This window comes from Octopus sinensis, linkage group LG10 (assembly GCF_006345805.1).
Source record: "Octopus sinensis linkage group LG10, ASM634580v1, whole genome shotgun sequence".
NCBI classification, from domain to species: Eukaryota; Metazoa; Mollusca; class Cephalopoda; order Octopoda; family Octopodidae; genus Octopus; species Octopus sinensis.
Genome location: NC_043006.1, coordinates 72,705,508 through 72,728,574, shown reverse-complemented (window position 1 = coordinate 72,728,574; position 23,067 = coordinate 72,705,508). Strand labels below are relative to the sequence as shown.

The window sequence follows — 23,067 nt, the reverse complement described above, 5'->3', positions numbered from 1 at the left end:
CTGTCTTACACCCTTCAAATTAGATATAAACCTTTGTAAACTTTCTGTGAGGTACAGAAAATGATGATTTAACAAACATCATTCAAACAGATGTTGTTTTAGTTTTATTACAAAAGACTAAAATATAGATGTCTCTCGGAGTACAGTTTCTACACAACCACTGGCAATACCAATTGCTAATTAAATAATAATAAAGTTAATAAACTTCTAGCATTAACTGATCTTAAGCATTCTAACAATCTTGATCTTAAATAATTAGAATCCCACATACAGAGTTTATCTTTAAAGTTTCTTCTGTTTTGTTTTTGTTTATCAAATACAACAGTAAAAGCAAATAACAATGATCAACAGAAGATAATCTTTTGATAGGATTAGGAACAAATATGTTCTGATTTAAATATTTCATGGAGCTAAATACTTTTTCTATAACATACATAAAGTTTGTTATTTCATAAACCAAAGCTTGGAAAGCATAAATGGCAGGGGAGAGAAACACTAATTCATTAAACTCTAACTTCTACACTAACAAAATATTTCTTTTGTCAGATTTATTTAGTGAAGAGGAATAACAGGTTGTGACATTTCAGGTTTTTACTGAGTATTATTTAACAGTTTAAACATGTATGTCTTTAACTGGTTATGTAAACCAGATCACAATGTGATATAAATTCATGGCACCAATAATTACTTCTTACTTTAGCAAAGGGTTACACACGTTGACAAGAGTATATATATGACTTAACTAAACTCCAAACCCACCCCATTCCAGTGCTCATTTCATTAACTCTCAAAGGATGAAAGGCAAGTTTGATTTCGGCATTAAATAAACTAAGAGAGCATAAAGGAATGTAAACTATATTCCTACCATATTTAGTCCTGTGCTCTACAGATGCTACCTTTGGCACAAAGCCTTGAATTTGTCAAGAAGGAATAGGATCAAGTGAATTGAACCCAGTACTTGACTGGTACCTCACCTATCTTTTTTACCAAATCAGAACATAATGCAATGAAATAAAATACTGGAAAAGCATTTAATTCAGTGTTGTAATGTTTCTGCCACACTAGCTTACAGACATACAGCAAACTCTTCCAGAGCAGAAGCTGAAACATTTGCTATTTTCATCGGTCAGTATCTATGTACTTAACCTCCTCTCTAACTAACTTGAGTTATAGACCATCATGATGAATCCTCCCTTCACCCTACATTTCCTCTTTGCTGAAATATCACAGTATTATTGTCATTGAATATACTGAGCCCTGGTACATAAAAACCAACATAAAAAAAGTAGCTGACAGACATCTATAGAGCTGAGTGGCCTCAATTTCCACTCAGCTCTCTGGACATTCAAAGATAAACACAAATCATTTCCAAGATGAACAGTTACTTGGAGAGGTTACCAATCAAGATATTAGTGGTTATAATGAAGAATCATCTTTCCTTATACCATGTCTTCTTAATAATGGAAAATTTGAATTCTTTCCTATGTCAAACATCAGAGTTAAGTTGCCTTGAAGAAGTTTAGTGGGAAGCTTGTTTATCTTACTATTTGATAAGTTACATTTAGTATATGCTCCCTGCTTCAATCAAACAAACCTACAATGTTTTTACTCATGAACAATCCATGGTTACACATGCCAAACCTATGTTTGAAACTGTTCAGACTCTATATATCAAACTTAACTGAAACAACACTACAAAAGCTGGATTCCTTCTTTAGAGCCACCACACTACTTAACACCAAGTAAGTCTAACCCTTTATACAAAGTACAAATGTGTCTCATGCATTTGGAAAGGTAAACAATTCATACAAAACTCCTTGGTGGCATCCAGGGCAAAGCTATCTGTACCTGATTGCTAAGTCCATGCTTGTCTCTTCAATTGTTACAAGAATGGCATTACTATCCACACCTAAGCCCACTCAACACCCTTTGACTGGCCACACAAAAGCCACTGTACTTATATGTTCAATCAAGCTTCGTTAGAACTATGCCTTCTTGGAACTCATTCTCTGTTCATATTTCCCTTCACCTCGGAGCCTATGATTAAAATTAAATGTTGACTGTGCTGACATCACCCCAGGAACGGCCTAACAAAGACAGTCACTGGTCTCTTATCAAACTAATAAATAAAAGAATATTAATTCCAATAGCAAAATGATCCCTAGAGGATATGAATACAGTTTAAGGTCAATTGCCAGTCACAGCAGGTTTATTTATTTACCAAACTGTAGGTTACTGATGTATAGCAAGCAGTTGATATGTGCAAAAGCAGATGAACGCATATGTTAGTATTCAAGTGAGATATCAAAAACAATCAAAAGGAAAAAAAAATCATTTGTTAAAATAGTATAAAAAACAGAATGTTTTATGACAACATCTGCTGATTTGCTTATGTTTTCAGCTCTTTCTTAAAGTTCAGTTCTATTTAGATTGATAAAGATATTAATATCCAGGAAAAAAAATAAAATGTCACAAAAACACTTTTGAAAAACATTTTCAAAGTTTAAAGACAGAAAGAGAGAGTGTGAGAGAAGCAGGAATTAAAGACATCCACACATTTTATAAAGAGAGTGAGAAGAACAAAACAAATTCAAAAGTTATGAAGCCAATGACCATTGAAAAAGCAGAAGTCAGACATTTAATATAAAACATGCAAAGAACAAAAAGTATTTGATGTAAAAAAGGAAAATGTTGATAGGATATATGCAACAATAACCAAATGTGATCAACCATTTTTTTTTATGTCTTATGCTATTGTGAAGATGTAAACAATTTCATTGCTGTATAATGACCTACGCAGGTCTTAAGATGCATATATTTTAAATGAGAACTTGAAAATATTTATGAACCAATAACTGAAAATTTGCTATTCATTTACTAACCTAAAGTGTGAAAGTCACGCAGATGTGAAACAATACACAAGTAATAATAATAAAATAAGGCCTAAAGGAGTATATCAACCCCAGAACTTGACTGATACTTATTTTATTGATCCCGAAAAGACGAAAGGCAAAGTTAACCATGGCAGCATTTGAACTCGGAATGTACAGCTAGAAGAAATGCCATTAAGCATTTTTGTTGGTGTGCTAATAATTCTGCCACCTTGCTGCCTTAAAAATACTCCTTAAGACTAAACTAAATTGTTTGTTAATTGGTGGTTTCCGTACATCATATTGTGTGGAATTATGAAAACTCATGTGCTTCTTTAATCAAAGTGGCAACATACAAACAAAAAGACTGCCAACACATTGTTATTCAAGATAATATTGATTTGTGAATCTTTAATCAAGTCAATTTAATTTTACAGCTATTTCAACAAACCAGAAAACTAAGTTACTAAACTAGATTTCATAAAGCACTGCCATCTTAATATCTTAGTCATCTTCATTACTGATTGTAACATAATAATATGACTATGATAATAATATGGATGTTATATATAACCATGAAGCTTCAGATTTTTAGAAGATAATAATGATATGCAATAAAAAATAACATAAATGTGCTCTTTTAAAGCATAGCCAGGTTCATGGCCCTGGTTTCTATGGCATATGTGTTCCCCAGCTGGACGGGATGCCAGTCCATCGCAGCGTTACTCATTTTTGCCAGCTGAGTGGACTGGAGCAACGAGAAATGAAGTGTTTTGCTCAAGAACACAACACGTCGCCTGGTCCAGGAATCGAAACCACAATCTTACGATCATGATGCTGACACCTTAACCACTAAGCCACGCACCTCCACAATGATATGCAATAGTTAACTTTTTTTCCTTCTCAAAGATATTATAAACTGGTATGATGCTACTGGTTACAGATTTTATATATCACAAACATACTATCAAACAAAAGCAGTAAGTACTGTTACAATAAAAATCTATTTTGCTTTTCTTTCTTTTTTTTTTTATAGAAACTTCATTCTATAACTTACACATCATATAATAAGTTGAAATGGCAATAATATATGCACAAAACATTTAGGATATTTCTAAAACATGAAGAAAACAATAAAGGTTTTCTTCTTGGTGCAGGCATGGCTGTATAATTAAGAAGCTTGCTTTACAACTACATGGTTTCAGGTTCGGTACCACTGTGCAGCACCTTAGCTAAGTGTTTTCTACTATAGGCCTGGACTGATCAATGCCACGTGAATGAATTTGCTAAGTGGAAACTGTGTGGAAGCCTGTTATATGTGTGTGTGTGTCTTTGTGCTTGTGCCTGTCATCCCACTTCCACTGCGTGATGACCAGTGTTAGTTTATGTCCCTGTAATTTAATAGTTACAGGAACATAAATGAGTAATGGATATCGATAAAATACCAGACTAAAAAATAGTACTGAGATCAATTTGCTTGTCTCCAACATGGCTACAATCCAATGATTGAGACAAGTAAAACATAAACACGGCTTTTAAGTTCTTATTATCAAACATAAGCAATGATGATAGCTGCTAAAACCTAATATGAAAGTATTCCCCAAACTTCAGTTTTCAAGCAACAAACTATTACATTCTGACTGAATTATTTTATGTTTATAAAAATATAATTAAAAACTTAATATTTGATTAGATTCAACTAAGGCATTAGATTTTAAAGAAACCAAATAATGCTACATGTGTTTTTTAAGATCATTAGCACTATAAACGAATGGTTTCAACTAGTAAATGAAACTGGGTCACAGAATTGATTCCCTAAGAGAATCCAAACACTAGCCACTTGATTAAACAGTGACCAATATATCTCTTAAAGCTCACTGAATTTACCTTTTAACCAGTATGCTATTAGGTTGCATTATTGTGAGCCTTAAGGATTCTGAACAATAGCAAAATTTAATGAAATAAGAAAATGAATAGTCTTGAAGTAATCAATCACAAGATATATTATGTGATTTAGAATAACTAAAAGATAATAGATATCTAGGAATAACCACTTCATAAGAAAGTCATAATTACAACTGAAATGATAATTAATGAAACAAAGCATTCGGTTCAGAACTAAAGTCATGTCGACTTATGACTAAATTCTGCAACGTCTTACATCAGATAATAAAAAACTAGGTGGTAATCAAATGATCTAGTTACTTCCAGAAATACTTAGTTTTGAATTAATAATGCCCTCCTATCAACAAAGTGTTTTTATTTATTAGTATACAGACAATGTGAGTGTAAATTAATATCCATAATCATTTCTTCATTATGCGAAAAGAGAGCATCAAACTTGTCATAAACAATATAAGCTAATAACATAAATTCAAATGAAATTGATATAGAATAATTAGTCACATGTAACAAATGAACATAATTTAATCTAATTCTTAATGTCTTTCATAATTAATAAAGAGTAAGGTTTAAAAAGTATCAAGAGATATTAAAAAAAAACACCTCAGACTTAGCAATATAATTTGAATATCAGATTACAGAATATAATCAATGGTTTTTATTCAAGCCATTTGAACGGACTTTAGAAATCCCAAATTAAAAATGAAAAATAAAACTAGGAAAGTAATTCACTGTTATAAGAGCAAAAAAGTCACAGCAAGAGCAGAGACTATGACATATGTTGAACTAAAAATCATTACAAAATGACAAAACTTATTGCAAATTGCAATAGACAGATTTGTGTTGTAATTTGATTTTTAACTATTTTACTCTCTTAACAGTGATACAGCAATCTCAACACCTAGATGATTACGAATGCAGTTTTTAAAATTTTTTTTATTAAACAGCAACAAGATATCTTTTTAATACAAAGATAATTCTAGCATTTTTAACAATGGAGAAACCCTAGCTATTTGTCTTAATACAACCTCTTCAAAAATAATGATTATACCAAGTTTTTGCTCTCAAGTAAAGCACAAGAAATCCAAAGGATTTTAAAGTTGATGGATAAGATTACCAGTTACAGTAAGATCTAAAACACGGCACTCACCGACAGGTGTATGATTGAAAGTATTATAGCTGTCCATAGAAATACCCACTGGTGATGATGCAGAAAGTTAAGAAGAAAAAGGTTAGTAAATATATCCTCTAAAATTTAATCAAGTGATGTAGAAAACCAAGAAATAGTCAAGAGAACAAGAGAATAAATATGTTTGGAATTACAATAATATTAATAATCAGCTCTTGACATGTGGAAGAGTAGAATTATCTGTGACCAGGTGTAACATTAAAAAAATAATTATCAATGAGAACAATAAAGAATGCACAAAGCTACCAAGCCAGAGTCTAAGACTGCTGCAATGATGTATACAATAAATAATTACATTTAAGGAACTTTATATCTAAAAGCATTTTTTTTTTAAAGTTACAATACAAGAAAGAGCAGGTAAAATAATTTTTACTTATTATGAAAGAAGTTTTGTTTCTAGCTGTATATGATAGTATTTTGAAAATGAATGAAAATGGATTATATCAATAAAATACATCTAATTACAGAATTGATGTTATTAGTTAACAGATTCTTAGCATCAACTTGATATTCTGTGCAAGAAAACCAAAAAACCCTGGAAAATGTAATAAAGATCACAAAAATAAAAAGAAAAAAAGAAAAGGGAAAATGTGAAGATGGTAAGATAGTGAAGCAGAAAGAATTTGGGAAAAAAATGCTTTTATATAATGACTTTTGATGAAACACTGATCTAACACACTGTTCTTTCTAGATTCTCAGAGTTGCAGAGTAGACCACTGGTCTGGACTATATTAACACTGTTTGCTTAATTAAAGATTGTAGTTTTAAATATATCAGGTAACATAATAAGCTCTCTTACATACACTATATGCATGAAAGCTGAAAAGACAATGTGGTAGGCAAAAATGAGATTGCATGTAGTAAATTAATTTATATTTTCTCTATCAACATTAGCAACAATAGTGCAAAACAGCTCTGTTAAATAACATATTACACTATGATCAAATAACCATAAGATGCAAATACTGCAAGATCATAGAGAATGTGGTCATCAGAGATTTGTAGTTTTAAAACAGTACCATAAACATTATAGGTTTCTGAATTAATAAGACTTATTTTTCTCATTAGCTGAAAATACTTTCTTCATTAAAATTTTGAAAAGCAATGAAAAACGAATATATTTAACATTATTTTACATAAATCACATTACCTATTCTAAAGAAATCATCTTGCAAATTGATTAACAAATAATTAATACTTATATACAACTCCCTCTTAGCTTATTCAATTTTCAACATAGTTTAAAATGATGTTAAAGTTTTTCCAAGATTAAAGTATGTATTTACCATTACATAGGGCATTACTGATATAGGATGGAATTAAAAAGAAACTTGGCTTTCCTCAACTCTACAGCTTTTCCCTCGATACCTCCTCTAGTATATATCTCTTGTTGAATGTCAGCCCAAATAGGTAACATGTTAATACAGTGTCACTACTGCTTAGAAAAACATGAGTTATGCGTCTTCATATCTGTTCAGAGAAATGAACTAACACAATGAGGATTAAATATTATTTGCCAATCATACATGGATTCAATCAATTAGGAAAAAAAATTTTCATTATATGCCAGGAGATGAGGAATAAGTTGTATCTTCATAAAAAAATATTACCACATTAAACTCACTGCTAACTACAATTTTTTCTTTCCTTTAGATCCTACAAGTATCTAAATATAAAAAATTTTTTTTTTAAATACATAAAAAAAATTAAATTTCTGAAATTTTCTAAAGTCAATATATAAGAAACAAAATTTTTTTCCTTGAATTCTAATTGCTAGAAGAAGAAAAAAATCATTAACAGAAAAATAAGCTTTTTTTGTTTATGAAGTTGTGTAGCAAGATTCCTGATGTGAAACCATGTGTTGAAACAGTATTGTTATATTTTCGGATGATGACCATCCCAAAATATAACAAACTTTTTCTCTTTTGATAAAACATTACATTGTTGGAATTCAACAAATGTAAGAACCATTCTGAAAGAAATTATATGTATGTGAGCATGTGTGTGTGTGTGTGTGTGTGTGTATGTATATATATATATATATATATATATATATATATATATATATATATATATGTATATACATATGTATATATGTGTGTGTATATATATACATATATATATATGTGTGTGTGTACACACATACAGACATATTTACATATGTACACACTAAACATCAGATTAATATATTCACTGTGTATGTTCATTTGACTTTTGTTGTTTTGTTCTTGAATTTGCTGTTTGTTACTGATTTGTGTATGTATATATATATATACACACACACACACACACACATACATATCCGGATATATACATATACACATACATGTAAACAAGCAGAGTATGGTTGAATGGTTAAGAGATTTGCTTTGCAACCACATGGCTCCATGTTCAATCCCACTTCATACACCTTGGGCAAATGTCATTTTCTATAGCCTTGGGTTGATCGCTACCTTGTGAATAAAATTAGGTATAGAAGCCCATCAGATGGATAGTGTCTGTAATTCAAAGGTACAACTATGTCATACACTGTTAGGGAATTACATTTACAGTTCAGCAACTTACATGCCAATTACATGGGCAAGTAATTCAGTTCATTGAATAACCAAATGAATTCTCATCATCAAACTAACAGCTCCTCCCCTTCCGCCCTCTCTCTCTCTCTCTGTATATGTGTGTGTGTATACACAGGGTGGCCCAAAATTAGGTTTACAGTTGTTCAACTATCTCTTTTGCATTCATATATTAACAGTTTAGATCTTAATTATCGAAAAAATATGAAACCATTATTCAGCAAGATGGAACACCTCCACAAAATGCATTGACAGTAAGAGACTACCTTAACTAAGCCTTTCCACAGCGTTAGCTTGGAAGATGGGCAGCATCAAATGGCCACCATGTTCACCTAGCCCAACACCAATGGATTTCTTTTTTGGGAGTGTTGTAAAGAACAAGGTTTATGAGAAGAATCCCAAAACAGTAATTGAATGAAAAGATTACATTTCTGATATGTTGACTGAAATTGATGGAGATTGGAATTTGTGCTACACTGTGTGCGAGAGTGTTCTGAAGAGGTTTGAAGAATGTTGCAATGTTGAAGGAGGACATCTTGATCATCTGAGAAATTAAACATTGTCTGTTTAAGATGTGCATAGAACAATATGATTGTAAGATAGAAATTTAAATGTAATAAAATGTTTTAAAATAAATTTGAAGTGTGTACGTGATAACTATAAACCTACTTTTGGACCACTATATATATATATATATATATATATATATATATATATATATAGATATTTGTGTATTAAGGCTACCATTGGTTTCATTTTAAGAAAAGCATCTTAATATCTTAACAATGGAGGGATGGTGTTTCGACACCCATATATATATATATATATATATATATATATATATTATATATACACACACACACAAAAGCAGCCTTCACATTGAGTTGGGAGATTACAAGTCACTGAAAGGGTTGCAAACAGCAACAAAAGAACTTTGACGAACAAACAAACTGATTGGCTATTTAACTAACATGTTAAACAAACAATCAATTAGTTAGTTGGATAGCTACATAATTGCCTAATAATAAAGAAGTGGAATTGAACCTGTGCTTGTGTATGTTATTATTGGCGTAATGACTCTCCCAAGACAACAAAATTTGTTCCAACGCATGAATTCACATCAAGAATTTATGTTTCATTTTTGTATTTGATTTTCAAGATTCTTGATGTGAATTCATGTGTTAAAACAAATTTTGTTTCAACACTGTTAATACATATGTAAATATATATCTATTTGTAGTGACTTTGAAGTTCTGGCCTGCTAAGCCATCATTGGACTGTAATTCATTTAAGTTCATCTTGGCTTTATATAAGTTAAAAATTTTCTAGGGTAACCTGATTACATAAAGCCAAGATGAATTTAAATGAATTACAGTTCGATGATGAGCTAACTGGCCAAAACTTTGAAGTTACTGTCTTGTTAGAGAATAATAAATTTGTACCGAGTAATCCTTCAGTTTAATGTAAAACTTATCATAACATAAAAACATTAATATATATATATATACACCATTCACAACCTAGAATTAAACTGATGGTAAACTGTAAACATCATCAACAATTTAATTCTGGTTTATGAATGCTGTATATATATATATATATATATATATATGCACAAATACACACACAAAATTTTATTCAGAAAATTTTTTTGCAATTATTGAATACCAAAATGCCAACAATGTAGTGTTTTTATTTTGGAAAAAAAAAGAAAGAAAATGGACAGTATTATACATACAAATACAATGTATGTGTGTGTATATACAAATATATATATATATACATATATATATATATACATATAAACATTTACATATGATATACATGTATATATATACATACACATATACATGCATTATATATACACACATATACAGACATACGTTTTACACATACACACACACACACACATACATACATATATTGTTTATTCGTTCTATGTCTGCTTTCCCATGTAGGCATGGTTTGGGCAGGTACTTATTTGAGGAAATATTTCAGTCAGTTGCCCCTCACCACCCACAGTGAATAAACTGCCATCTAAACTACGCAAAAATGAAAATAACACTGACATCTCATTTTAACAGATATATTTACCTAATTACATAAAAATATCTTGAAATACTAAAGAGTAAATTTATTCAATAAAATCACCACTGGTTTCAACCACGGCCTCCAGACGACTTTAGAATCTCCTGCAACTCTTCTGGATGGTCTCCTTGTTTAAGATGGTGAATGCTACCATAATCCTTGCCTTCAGTTCATCTTTGGTGTTACAAGGAGTTTTGTTGGTCTCTCATTCAGTTGTGTCCCACACATAATCATCAAGGGGATTGCAGTCTGGAGAGTTAGGTGGCCAGATGTTAGGGGTAATGTGGTCACAGAAACTGTCTGATATCCATGACTGGGTTCTCCTGCTTGTGTAGCATGGTGCAGAGTCCTGTTGCCAGACACTGGGTCTTCCAGCAGTCACTCTCTTGACCCAGGGCAGCAATACCTCCTCCAGGCACTAGATGTAGGCCTACGTGTTGAATGAGGCCATGTGGGAAGATGAATAGAGACATAATGTTGCCATCACTAGTGATCACTCCAAACACCATGATGTTGACTTGATGTTTGATTTTTATGACTGTTGGTACATGTCCTCAAACTGCACTGTCCTCAGATTGATATCCAAACATTCTGAAATATTTGTATTGGAGATTCCAGTGTGAGCATGTTATTTCCAAATTACTGTGAGAGTGAACTGCATCATGGTGCTGTTTTTCTCACAGACGGTGCCCAACTGACTCTACTATACTGCGTAGCCAACAAAATCAAATATATATATATATGTTTGGTCCTCCACTATCGCTTGACAACTGATCTTGGTGAGTTTACGTCCCTGTAACTTAGCAATTCAGCAAAAGAGAGTGATAGGAATAAGTACCAGATTTACAAAGAATAAGTTCAGGGGTTGATTTCTTTGGCTAAAAGGTGGTGCCACAGCATGACCACAGTCAAAATGACTGAAACAAGTAAAAGAATAAATAACAGAAGCACCAAGCAGATAGACATATGTAAGCATATTTGAAGGTGTTTACACTGACACCAGAGAAATGCATCTTTACTTTCAACTATAGTATCAATAGTTATCTTTAATTAATCAACACCATTAACAGAAATCATTTGATTTTAAACTATGTAAAACTTTGCATGAATCTGTGTGTGTTTAATGAGTTTCTTTGCACAAAGAAATACAGCTAAAAGGACATTTAAACTGAAATATGAGTAGCTAATAAATATTTCAAAGATAACATTTCAGTCTTGTTATTGTTGCCAGAATATTTTACTAACAAATTAGTATTGTACCACCTTCTTTAAGCAAACTCATATTCCACCAAAACATCAAGTGAACAACTTTACATATATGTGTATATATATATGTATATATATATATATATATATGTATAAATATATATATATATATAGTCTATGACTTTCAGGTGTTTTATCACCAAAACATTATTATTAGGGAGTTTTTCCCCAAGTGCTATCCCACAGCAAATATGGCAAATAAACAAAACACATACATTGTGTGTATGTGCAATCATTTATATAAAACATTAGAATAAGAATGGAGAACTATACATCCACAAAGACTATTTATTACAGTATTATTTCCAGTATATTCACAGTAAATCCCTGGATATTTATGAAGAAGAAATGCATGTCAGACAGAGATTAAATGTGAATATATTATATATATTAATGTAATAAACAGAATTTGTGGATCTACAATTTTCCATTCTCATTTTAATGATGTATATATATATATACTGTATATTGAATAAAATCAAAAAAAAAAAAAAAAAAATCCTGTTGTTCTGTATCATTTGATGTGGCTAGCCAGAACCTGGATTATACTAGAGTATAGTATAATCTAGGTTCTGGCCAGCCAAATCTCCACAAATACACATACATTTATAAAAGGAAAATATACAAAGGAATATGCTACGTCAAGTAGTAGTAGTTCATTTCTAATCATATGGTTTTAAGTTCAATCCCATTATGCTGCACATTTTCTATTATAGTTCTACCTGACCAATATCTCGTGTGTGGACTTTTGTCGGAGTGTATATGTGAAGGAGCAGAGCCCAATGGTTAGGCTGTTGCACCCACAACCACTAGATTATGGGTTCAATTCCCAGACCGGCAGCACTTTGTTTTCTTGAGCAAATCACTTCATTTCACATTGTTCCAGTCCTCATTTTGATCAGGGGTGAATGTTGGCCTGTTCATCTAGCCAGTGGGGTGGCATCATTTGAAGGCCAAAACAATGCAAAGCACAGTGTGAACAGCGATATGTAGCAACATCTGACAGTCTGGTTGGTATATGTATACACATATACTAATTTTTTACACACAGCATTATTGTTTCGTATATGTGATATTTATCCCACAAAATTTACATTAAAAATCCATGAGATATATAGTTTGGCACCCTCATTGACTGTTCCATATCACCCCAGGATTGAAGTATCCGGACAGCACAACACCAGTTGCTGAGTGCCTTTTGGAGACACCGGACACACTGGCACATAGGGGATGCACAATATCCCTATCAATACAGGCTAGCCTCTGTTTTGCCATGGCCTTATCTTAGCCTGTCTACCTATGTCCATTGCTTTCTGGCCAGATTATAGAAACTAGGTTGTAGGTCAGTGGGTTCCCCAACTTCTAGGAGGATGCTTCCTCTAGGCTTTCTTAATGTTTAAATTTCCTTTTCCTGGTTTATAGAAAAAAGGCTGTCTTGATTTTAGTTGTGAGGTGGTGGGTGTTCTAAAACTGCACCAGTGTTTATAATCTTTTATATCTTGCAACTCAGCAATCCACCAGTAAAACAAATGCTGATATTGATATGATTGACTACACCCTTGACAGGAATGTCCTATCATGGCTGTGGTCCAATAAATGAAACACACACACACGTATATGGAAGAAGATTGCACTTGTATAAGATAGTCCCAATCCATATTGTAAAGTGGCTGGTGATTGAAAGGGCATCCAGCCATTAAAAAAATATATACCAAAAGGGAACAAAAACAAATGAAGATGTGGACTCTGCAACCTGCAGTAAAGGCAGCCTACCGAGGGATGCATTAATTTAGAATTAAAACTGATATAGGTTAAGGAAAGTAATTTTCAGCATGATAAATACATCTGTTCCATGCTGTAAAATGGATACCCTTCCTGGCAATAGGAAAGGGTATCCAGCCATAAATTTGGCAACAATAAGACATACACAACAACAAAGGCTGGGGACTTTCTTGTGTATATTAGACGATAAATGACCATAACAAACATTGACATACTATACTGGAACAGACTCATTCAGGTATACCTGCATGAAAAGTGAAATGTTTCAAAATAACTTCAGCCTACCAACTAGAAAAGAAAATAATCTCTTTATATCTATACAATACATGTACAAACACTTGTGTGTAAGTGTGATATGGGTGAAACAACGTGTGATATTTAAAGCTTGAATTACTTAAAAGCTAATACAATGCAAAATTAAATGAAGGAATAAAAACAGAAGTGAGGAAGACAGAAAAAACAGTTTACATTTTACATTATATTTTGATATTAGTGCCCCTTTGTCAGGACAAAATAGAGGATGGTATTCCATCCTCCATTGTCTATTAAGAAAAGCATAGGGTTTATTAACACTGGAATAACAGAATATAAAGTGAAAATGTTGTTTTCTTTCCTTCTGTCCTTTTATTCTTTTATTTCAATTTGCATTCCAATTTTTAACACACACACACATGTACATATTTAATGAATTTGGAACAAATACACAGATTTTACATATAAGGTGTACTCTCTATATCTACATTTACTCCCCCATCCTGGTCACTCTAATAACCGCTTCTGGTCTTTCTATCATTGCTTCTTTTCCAAACACTGTATACAAGTCAACTCCCACCGCCATAGTCTACTATTCCAATGTAAAGTGGTTGGCTAAATGAGTAGAGAATGTGTAAGGTTATGATGCCCTTCAAGTCCTGTCTCACTAAGGACTGTTCAACAGCTCTAATGATGGTGCCATAAATAAATGTACCTCATATAGGCTGTAAAGTGGTTGGTATTAGGAAAGGCAACAAACTGTAAAAACCAAGACAGTGATACAAAAGAACATCTAGTTTCTGGGAATTGTAGCTTCTGATAGAAGGTAACAAAGACTGTGACAACCCAACCAATTCATACCAACATATAAAGAAGATATAAAATGATGATAATGGACAAGCTAGTGGTAAGTCATGAAAAATACACAAATATTTACAGATACACACTGTACATACTTATAAACATACACAATACACAAGAGTGTGTGTATATGATAAAGAATACAAAGTCAGATTTGCAAATGACATATATTTTCCAAGTTAATAGCAGTCTAGTCAAAAACAAAATTAAATTTAATGAACCTGCTAACCTTGCCACATATAGGAACCAAGAATAAAAGCAGGTTGTATTCAGAGTACATCTCTCATGTACTGTCTTTTATGGAAAGAGTAGAGTATTAGGATATAGAAGCACAAAATTTCACAGCCATAGAAGTATCATTACTCACTGTAAGAAATACTGGCAGGTACTGGTTGTAACTCAAAAAAACACTCAAGAGAAGCAATGCATGTAAGTGGTACAGTGACATTTTTAGCAGACAGACATAGAACCAAGGATTTAGATGTACTATGTGAGAACTTTCATGCAGTCACTCAACCCAATAGAAACAGTAGTTAAATTTCTTGCCAATCCCACTACCATCATATTAAAAATGAATGATACAGTGAAAAATAAAGCTCTAGATATATTATACTTGAATAAAAAATACAGGATAAAAGGCTCCAATGCCTTTCATCGTAAGTCTGCTCAGCTCGGATTGATCTAGGATTAAGCACTAACATATGGTTAGTAGTAAAGTTAACCTATGAAGCAAAATCAACTTCAGATGTGAAAAAGTGACAAGAGTATGTGTGTCACAAATCTATCATAACAAGTGTACTAGTTAACACCTAACACAATTTAAACTTTAAGTACTAAATTCCTAACAAACTGACTCTAACAAAAAAAAAAAAACCAGAACTTTCAGTTAGACCCAATTTGATATATGACCCATACAATCCCATAACCATAAAATCAACAGATTATAGAAACAATTAAAACTAGACTTAGATATATACCAGACAATGGAAGAACTAATCCTACACAACTAAGGATACAATCAAGGTTAACACTGAAATGCTGAAGAATATAAAACTACATAAAAGACAAACTAGAAAGGAAAAAAAAAATGAACATACAAACAGCTATATAAACACCACAATAACAACCAAAACTGATGAACATAGACATTCCATCATCAACTGCTCTGTCCAAAATCATTATGGTTTCGACACAACAGTGCCTTTCAATCAAATTGTTAAAGAACATCAAAAAATATATTCCAAGACTACCTGGAAATTACTGAACATAACATCAACACAAACAAATAGCTGTGATCGAATAGTCTCCCACAGCATGTAAAACAATACATACCTTTCCAAACCAACTACATAAAAAGTGTTTATAATCAAACTGAAACAAATATATGATTAGCACCTGAAGCTCACAACACTAAATGACATTAAAATAAAGGGAATAAACAGATGCTAAACTAGTGCTTATTGTTATATATTTCTAATACCAACTTTTCCTATGCTTCCATGGATTATATATATATATATATGAATATATAGAAAACCTGTCTTCCAGTTTCATCTCTCTTATCAGGGTTTTTTGTACCTTTGTATCAGGCAATTTTTATTTATACAGGTTTTACAGCTGGAATTTGATAGTGTAACTCAAATGGTCAAAATACAAATTTGATGAAATGGAACTCTAATGCTCTAGAATCAAGTCTCTGCATAAAGAACATTTTGGCTGTAAAGCCTGCATAAACAAAAGCTGCCCGGTATAAAAAGGGGTAGGAAAGTAATCAACATTATGAAAACAGCCGAGAAAAGCTGATAAAAAAGAATTTCTAGTGTAAGGCTCTGAAATGTAGAAATGGGAAAAAAACCCTAATAAAAAAAGATTAAATTGGAAAATAGTTGTTCTTGACCTATATTTAAAGCGGTTAGTGTTAGGAAAGGCATCCTGCCATAGACACTATGCAAAAGCTGACAGAAGAGTTTGGTATGGTCCTCAGGCTTACCAGCTTTTATCATGGAATGGTAAATGATGATGATATATATATATATTTATATATATATATATAGATACATATATATTTATATATTATGTCGTACATTATATATATATATATATATATATATATATATATATACACATATATATACATATATACACATATATATATATTTTTATATATATATATATAGATACATATATATTTATATATTATGTCGTACATTATATATATATATATATATATATTTAATATACACACATACAGCCCAGAGGAAAGAATGAATGCAAGAGGTAGCTGAAGTGAAAATAAATTGCATAACCAAAGAAAGGATTTGAAGAAAAGAAAAAGAATTCAGGGAGTTATTTTGTCTGTTGATAAGGTACATCTCTCTCCAGCTAGAGTGCAAGACGGCAGGAAGTGTTTGTAAGTGAGAAAATTAGACAACAAATGCAACAGATATGTGAAGAGTGGACAGAAATGAATTAAGTATGGTCTGCTGTATTTGTACTGTTAAGTTACACAAAGGGACTTAAAGGCATCAGCCACTGTGCATAAGGAAGATGGTTGCACTAGTAGGGTTGTGTGGTGATGCTAATACCAAGTGAAAAACTGGTGATAGTGGAAGACAATCATGACAAAAATAAAACCCAAGAAGAACATGGAAAGAAGTGGTGACATCACAACTCACTATGGTGATATGCCATCCTGCAAACCCGTTCAACATAATCCTGCATGAAAAATGGACATTAAACACTGAGTATGTGTGCGTATGTGTATGTATATACATACATGTGTAATTACACACACATTTACAAATTATTAACATTAATTTTTTTTCTCTACCTCTACTCCAGTTGTGTAGGATATTTGATTCTATATCATTAAAATATGATTATGCTAATATTAGTTTCCTTAAGCAAGTATAAAGGAAGATTTAACTAAACAAAATTGCATTATGCAGTCTTAAATTTAAAAGTAATTGATCTTTTTAAAAAATTTTGTTTAATTGTGATGATTTTAATAAGGTTTCAATATTCTGAAGAGAAATAAAATGGTTAAAATACAATATAATTTAATCAATACTATTATCAATAAAAATAGTTGCTGTCAGATCCACAACTGCTATTTCAGATTAATTATCTCAATCTCTACTGGTTTATTAAATGGATTAAGATGAAGATAATTGATAAAACAAAACAGCAGATAACATTTAAGGAAAATATAAAAAAGATAGTAAAGAAATTTCAAACCCAGATGAGAGCATATCACAGCAAAATTGTTAATAAAAAAAACAAAGAAATAATTACTTTAGTAGACTAATTGTTCAACTAAAATGTAATTTTAGATGAATAAATTTATTACAAACTTTCGTATTTGCTAAAATGTTTATGAAAAATAGATATTATTAAATATGAAAAACTTAGCACCATTCAAGTGTGATCGATGCCAATGCCGCCTGACTGGCTTCCATGCTGGTGGCATGGAAAAAGCACCATTCGAGTGTGGTCAATGTCAGTTCCACCTGACTGGCCCCCATGCCGGTGGCACGTAAAAAGCACCCACTACACTCTTGGAATGGTTGGTGTTAGGAAGGGCATCCAGCTGTAGAAACCTTGCCAGATCAGACTGGAGCCTGGTGCAGCCTCCTGGCTTGCCAGTCTTCAGTCAAATTGTCCACTCATGCCAGCATGGAAAGCAGACATTAGACGACGAAACTTGGTTTTTATCATGATATTTTCTATCGCAGAAGAAATAGAGATCATGTGCACTATTCAAACTTACTGAAATTCCATTATTAAATCTTGGACACACTATTATGTGTGATAGTAGTGAGCTAACCCATGAAGTTATTGGAGCACTACACAAGACTTAATCTAGGGCAAATCAGCTTATCGAAAACTCCCTTTCTTCTTAACAATCCTTGCAAAAGAGGGTATTTGAAATTTAAGTGTTTTATCCATTCACAATGCAATACCAGTAACAGCATAAAACCAACAACCTCTTGACTGGCCTCTCCAGAACTTTATGTAATATCTGTGGCCTCAATGCACATTACATTTGGGGAATATATAAAGCAAACCAGAATATAAGAGGAAGGAAAACAAATTTTACAGATTAGAACTAAAGAATTTTGATATAGGAATTTTGGCATTTAGATTAGAAGAAGGAACTATATTGCTTCTTTTGTCTCGTTAAGAAAACTATTGATTTAATTAGAACACATGGCTGATGAAAATGTAAAACAAATACATGCAATGAAACTTCAATGTTAACATATTTAATGCAAGTAGCATTAAAAAGCTATTCTTATAAACCATCTTCTTTTCTACAATGAATTTCCATAGGATATCAGACCAAACAATGTGGCGATGCATGGCTTAGTGGTTAGGGTGTTGGAATCATGATTACAAGATTGTGGTTTTGATTCCTGAACTGGGTAATGTGTTGTGTTCGTGAGCAAAACTCTTCATTTCACATTGCTCCAGTCCATTCAGATGGGAAAAATGAGTAATCCTGCAATGGACCAGTGTCCTGTCCAGGGAGGAATATATATGCCAGAGATATATATATACATGTGTAAAATATATATACACACACACACACACACATATATATATATACATACATACACACCTAATAAAAAAAATTAAGAACCTTCGTATGTACTTTTACAATCAACCTTAACCTTTTTATTTTAGTTAGCAAAAGATTGATATTCTTAATTCAAGTCCATAATTTATACAAATTTTGTAATCAATTTGTGTAAATACTTATAAAGTTTATTTTTCTACACAATTTTTTAGTGCAGTCTTTGACTCTTTAGAAAAATGCTACCATTGGCAAAAGGAGACCGATGGAAGTATGGCAAGAAACGGTGAGGTCAGATCTTAAGAAGTTGGTTTCACAGATGCTGTGACAGGATGAAGATGGGCAACAATATGAGCACTAGAGACCTGTCCAACCAATTCTAGCTTTAAAATAGATATCAAAATACAGTCTCTCCACTCTAGTTTCAAATTATTCTATATTTTGCAATGATTTAAACAGGACAAATGTTTACACTGTATTTCCTCTTGGTGTTAAAATCATTACATACTATTCATTAATTGATTATTTCATAAAAATGTTAATAAGTTTCTTTCTACTTTTAATGTGATATTCATACAGTCAGGGCTGGTCAAATTTATAGGGTTTGAAACATCTTGGTTGGTAAGACAATGTTTCATATTCTATCTTCAACTATTTACAAGTCCAAGATATTTAACCTTTAAAACAACCAGTTGTAAACAGGTGAAATGGATAGATAAAACTGACCACTGTAAAACTATGTAGAATTAAAGTGCATTCTAATAATTTACAGTAACGTATTCAAGCCATTCAATGGGCTTAGAAAAGATAACCTCAACAGCACTGAACTCTGGACACACACCTTCATTTTTATTGAAGGGGTGGGTTTCTAACCCACCATTAGATTCAGGTTGCATAGAATGGTTTGTGCAAAACAGCCTAACTTATATGAAATTCATTAGAAACAAACATCCAGCACCAAATGGCTATCTTATTTAACAAGCAGAGATTTTACAATACTGTTAATATTTACTTTGCATTATTTTTAGCTACAAGAAACTGAGTTATATATATTCAGAACTAGACAGGTTCTTAGCTTTAGATACAAAACTTTTTCTTGTTTGCACAAGATATTTGACATCACAAAATCTAAGTGCACTGTGATATGAAATACTTTTTCTTCTAGATAATTATAATAAACTGCATACTCTAAATCAGTACTTCCTGAAATGTTCTAAAACAATGTTCACTTCTTTCAAGGTCTCATTAAAATCAGGGTGGTGTGGGTGGTCCACAGAATATAAATGGAAAGAGGTATAGCAGTTTCCATTCCTTGCAAAAAGTTTGGAAACTACTGCTTCAAACTTTCTATATATACAATTTATAATTTAGTCAGGGAAGAGAAGTAATGTCCATGAGATTAGCTATCTCAGATTGAGATTAATGTAATTATAGGTGAAATTGCCGTAATTAATCAGTTTGATGGAACATGCGTAGATCATAGATATGCAGTGAATAATTGGTGTTCAAATTATGAATATATATGTATATATTCAAATTTCGTATATATATATTTCAAAATCTTTTTTTAATCTTATAGCTACTCATAAATACCATGGCAATGCGTGACCCAAACTGTAGAGACACAGAAACTGTGCGGAAGCCTGTCAGACAGATTGAACCTTGAGCAATACCACATTCAACAAAAACTGGCCTAGTCCACAGTGTCATGCTGATTCTATCTCAGGATTATGTTGACTTGTACATGTCTGTGGAATGCTCAGCCACCTACATGCTAATTTGGGTGAGCAAACGACAGAATGCTCATTATCAAAGCTGACAGACAATCCATTTATTTACTTTACAAACCTATTCATTTATGCATTTTAGTTCCTAAATAGATATTTTCACCAGACCTGTATCACACTATATTTAGAAGTTCTAAGATTTCCAAACAATATCCTTAGTCTTGAGAATATTTTTGTTCAACATTGATAAGTTTTATAGTTAATTCACTCTATGAAATACTAAACGGAAACATATAAAAGACTGAAATCCTTAATTTAAGTCCATAATTTATACAGATTATGTAATTAGTGTAAATACTTATTAAGCAAAAGCCTTGTTGGCATAACAGCTTAAGATATTGCACTTCTTACTAAAAAATTTAAGACATGCTTCATTAACCATGCTTTATTGTTATTAAGAATAAAGAAGCATCCAGTTTGTAAACGATTTGTATGGCATAATTTGCATAAGCAACTAACAACCATGCTAGCAAGAGACTTTCTAAAAGTTATTAATCAGAACATTCCATATTTGAGGACCATAATTTGTCTTTACCTATAATTGTCTCCATTCTGGTACCATATAAACCTCCCTAGTGGTATCACAAAGACCAAAATGATTTCTAGCAGGTAGTGATTTGAGAAAGAAAACAAGGTTTTAATCCAATGCATCTCATGATGATTAATATGAAAGCTATTACAAATTATGTCTATTTTTTTTTTGTCAGAGTAAGGGAACATTTCAACTATGTTTCATTCATATTAATAAAGACATCATCTAAGTTTGTCTAGCTTATATGTCTTTTGGATTAAGTTACAGGGATATAAATGCTTTGTATGGCACTGAGGAGTGAATCTCCCAAAACAGTTTAAACACATTAACATTTAAACAAAATGGAAGTTTGAAAACACACACACACGCATTAATTTTATTTTTAAATAACTTGTCTAAACAATAAAGTTATTTTTGAAAATTCTGAATCAATCAAGAATAGCTGCAAGCTACCATCATTAAGAGAGCCTTACATTAATATCAGATCAAAAAGCTTTTAATTTGGGAATATACTTTATAATGTGAATGCTGACTTTTTAACTGTTCCATAGATCAGTAACAAACATTCAACTTATAACAAGATGAAAAATTAAGGCACTTATACGAAATATTTTAAAACAATAATTTCAGATAAGATCAGTGCAATAAAACATAAAATGAAAAGGAATGTACTAGTATATACATTACATTTCAACAAAGGCACTTTTCTAAACAAATGAGTTTCTAACTACAATAATCAATAATAACATTTTGAAATTTATTAACATCATTTTTAATTGAATGTCGCATGTGTCTAAGTCGTAAGGGCACTAGCATACTAAATGGTATTTAGCCTATCACTGCCAAGATACTTAATTAATTTGATGCCTCAGTAGACATAGCTAAAAAATAGCTAACATGAAAAAAGAACATTGTTAAAAGTATAAATCTTGAGCAATCGCCAAATATCAGCTTTGAATGTGGACTATCAGGACAAATAAAGTAGAACCTCAACAAATTAATATACCTATCCAAGAAGATAGTGTTTCTTGATCAACCAACACCATGGATAAGTTCAAGTACACAGTAACACTTTTTAGTAACAGAAATAGATGAGCAATCTATTCAATAACAACAATCCTTTTCTATTATAGGCACAAGGCTTGAAATTTTGGGGAGAGAGTTAGTTGATTACATTGACCCCCAGTGTTCCACTGGTACTTATTTCATTGATCCTGAAAAGATAGATGAAATGTAGCTAAGTATTTTACTTGGAATGCTAATGATTCAGCCAGCTTGCCACCTTAACAACAATAATAATAAGATAAGCACATATGAGATATGTTTCACATGATCCTTATTAGGATGTTTATATTTGGCATTTGCTGACCCAGAAGAGTTCTGGAGGAC

The 23,067-nt window shown here is 31.9% G+C and overlaps 1 protein-coding gene across 5 annotated transcripts in view; it reads right to left on the bottom strand.

Moving 5' to 3' along the window:
• The window catches only part of LOC115216323 (zinc finger protein ubi-d4), a 64,321-nt gene that overhangs the window by 15,639 nt on the left and 25,615 nt on the right, over positions 1–23,067 (bottom strand). For 3 of the 5 annotated variants that reach the window (XR_003882068.2, XM_029785541.2, XM_036506806.1), the window contains one exon: positions 5,923–5,970. The exons of 1 other annotated variant lie outside the window; for it this stretch is intronic. Coding sequence is in view for 2 of the 4 variants with exons in the window: in XM_029785541.2 (XP_029641401.1) it covers positions 5,923–5,970 (48 nt within the window). In the remaining 2 variants the exon portion in view is untranslated. Of the gene's footprint in view, positions 1–5,922; positions 5,971–21,681; positions 21,749–23,067 lie in introns of all 5 variants that reach the window. One more of the 5 variants, XR_005001036.1, reaches the window with a different exon arrangement.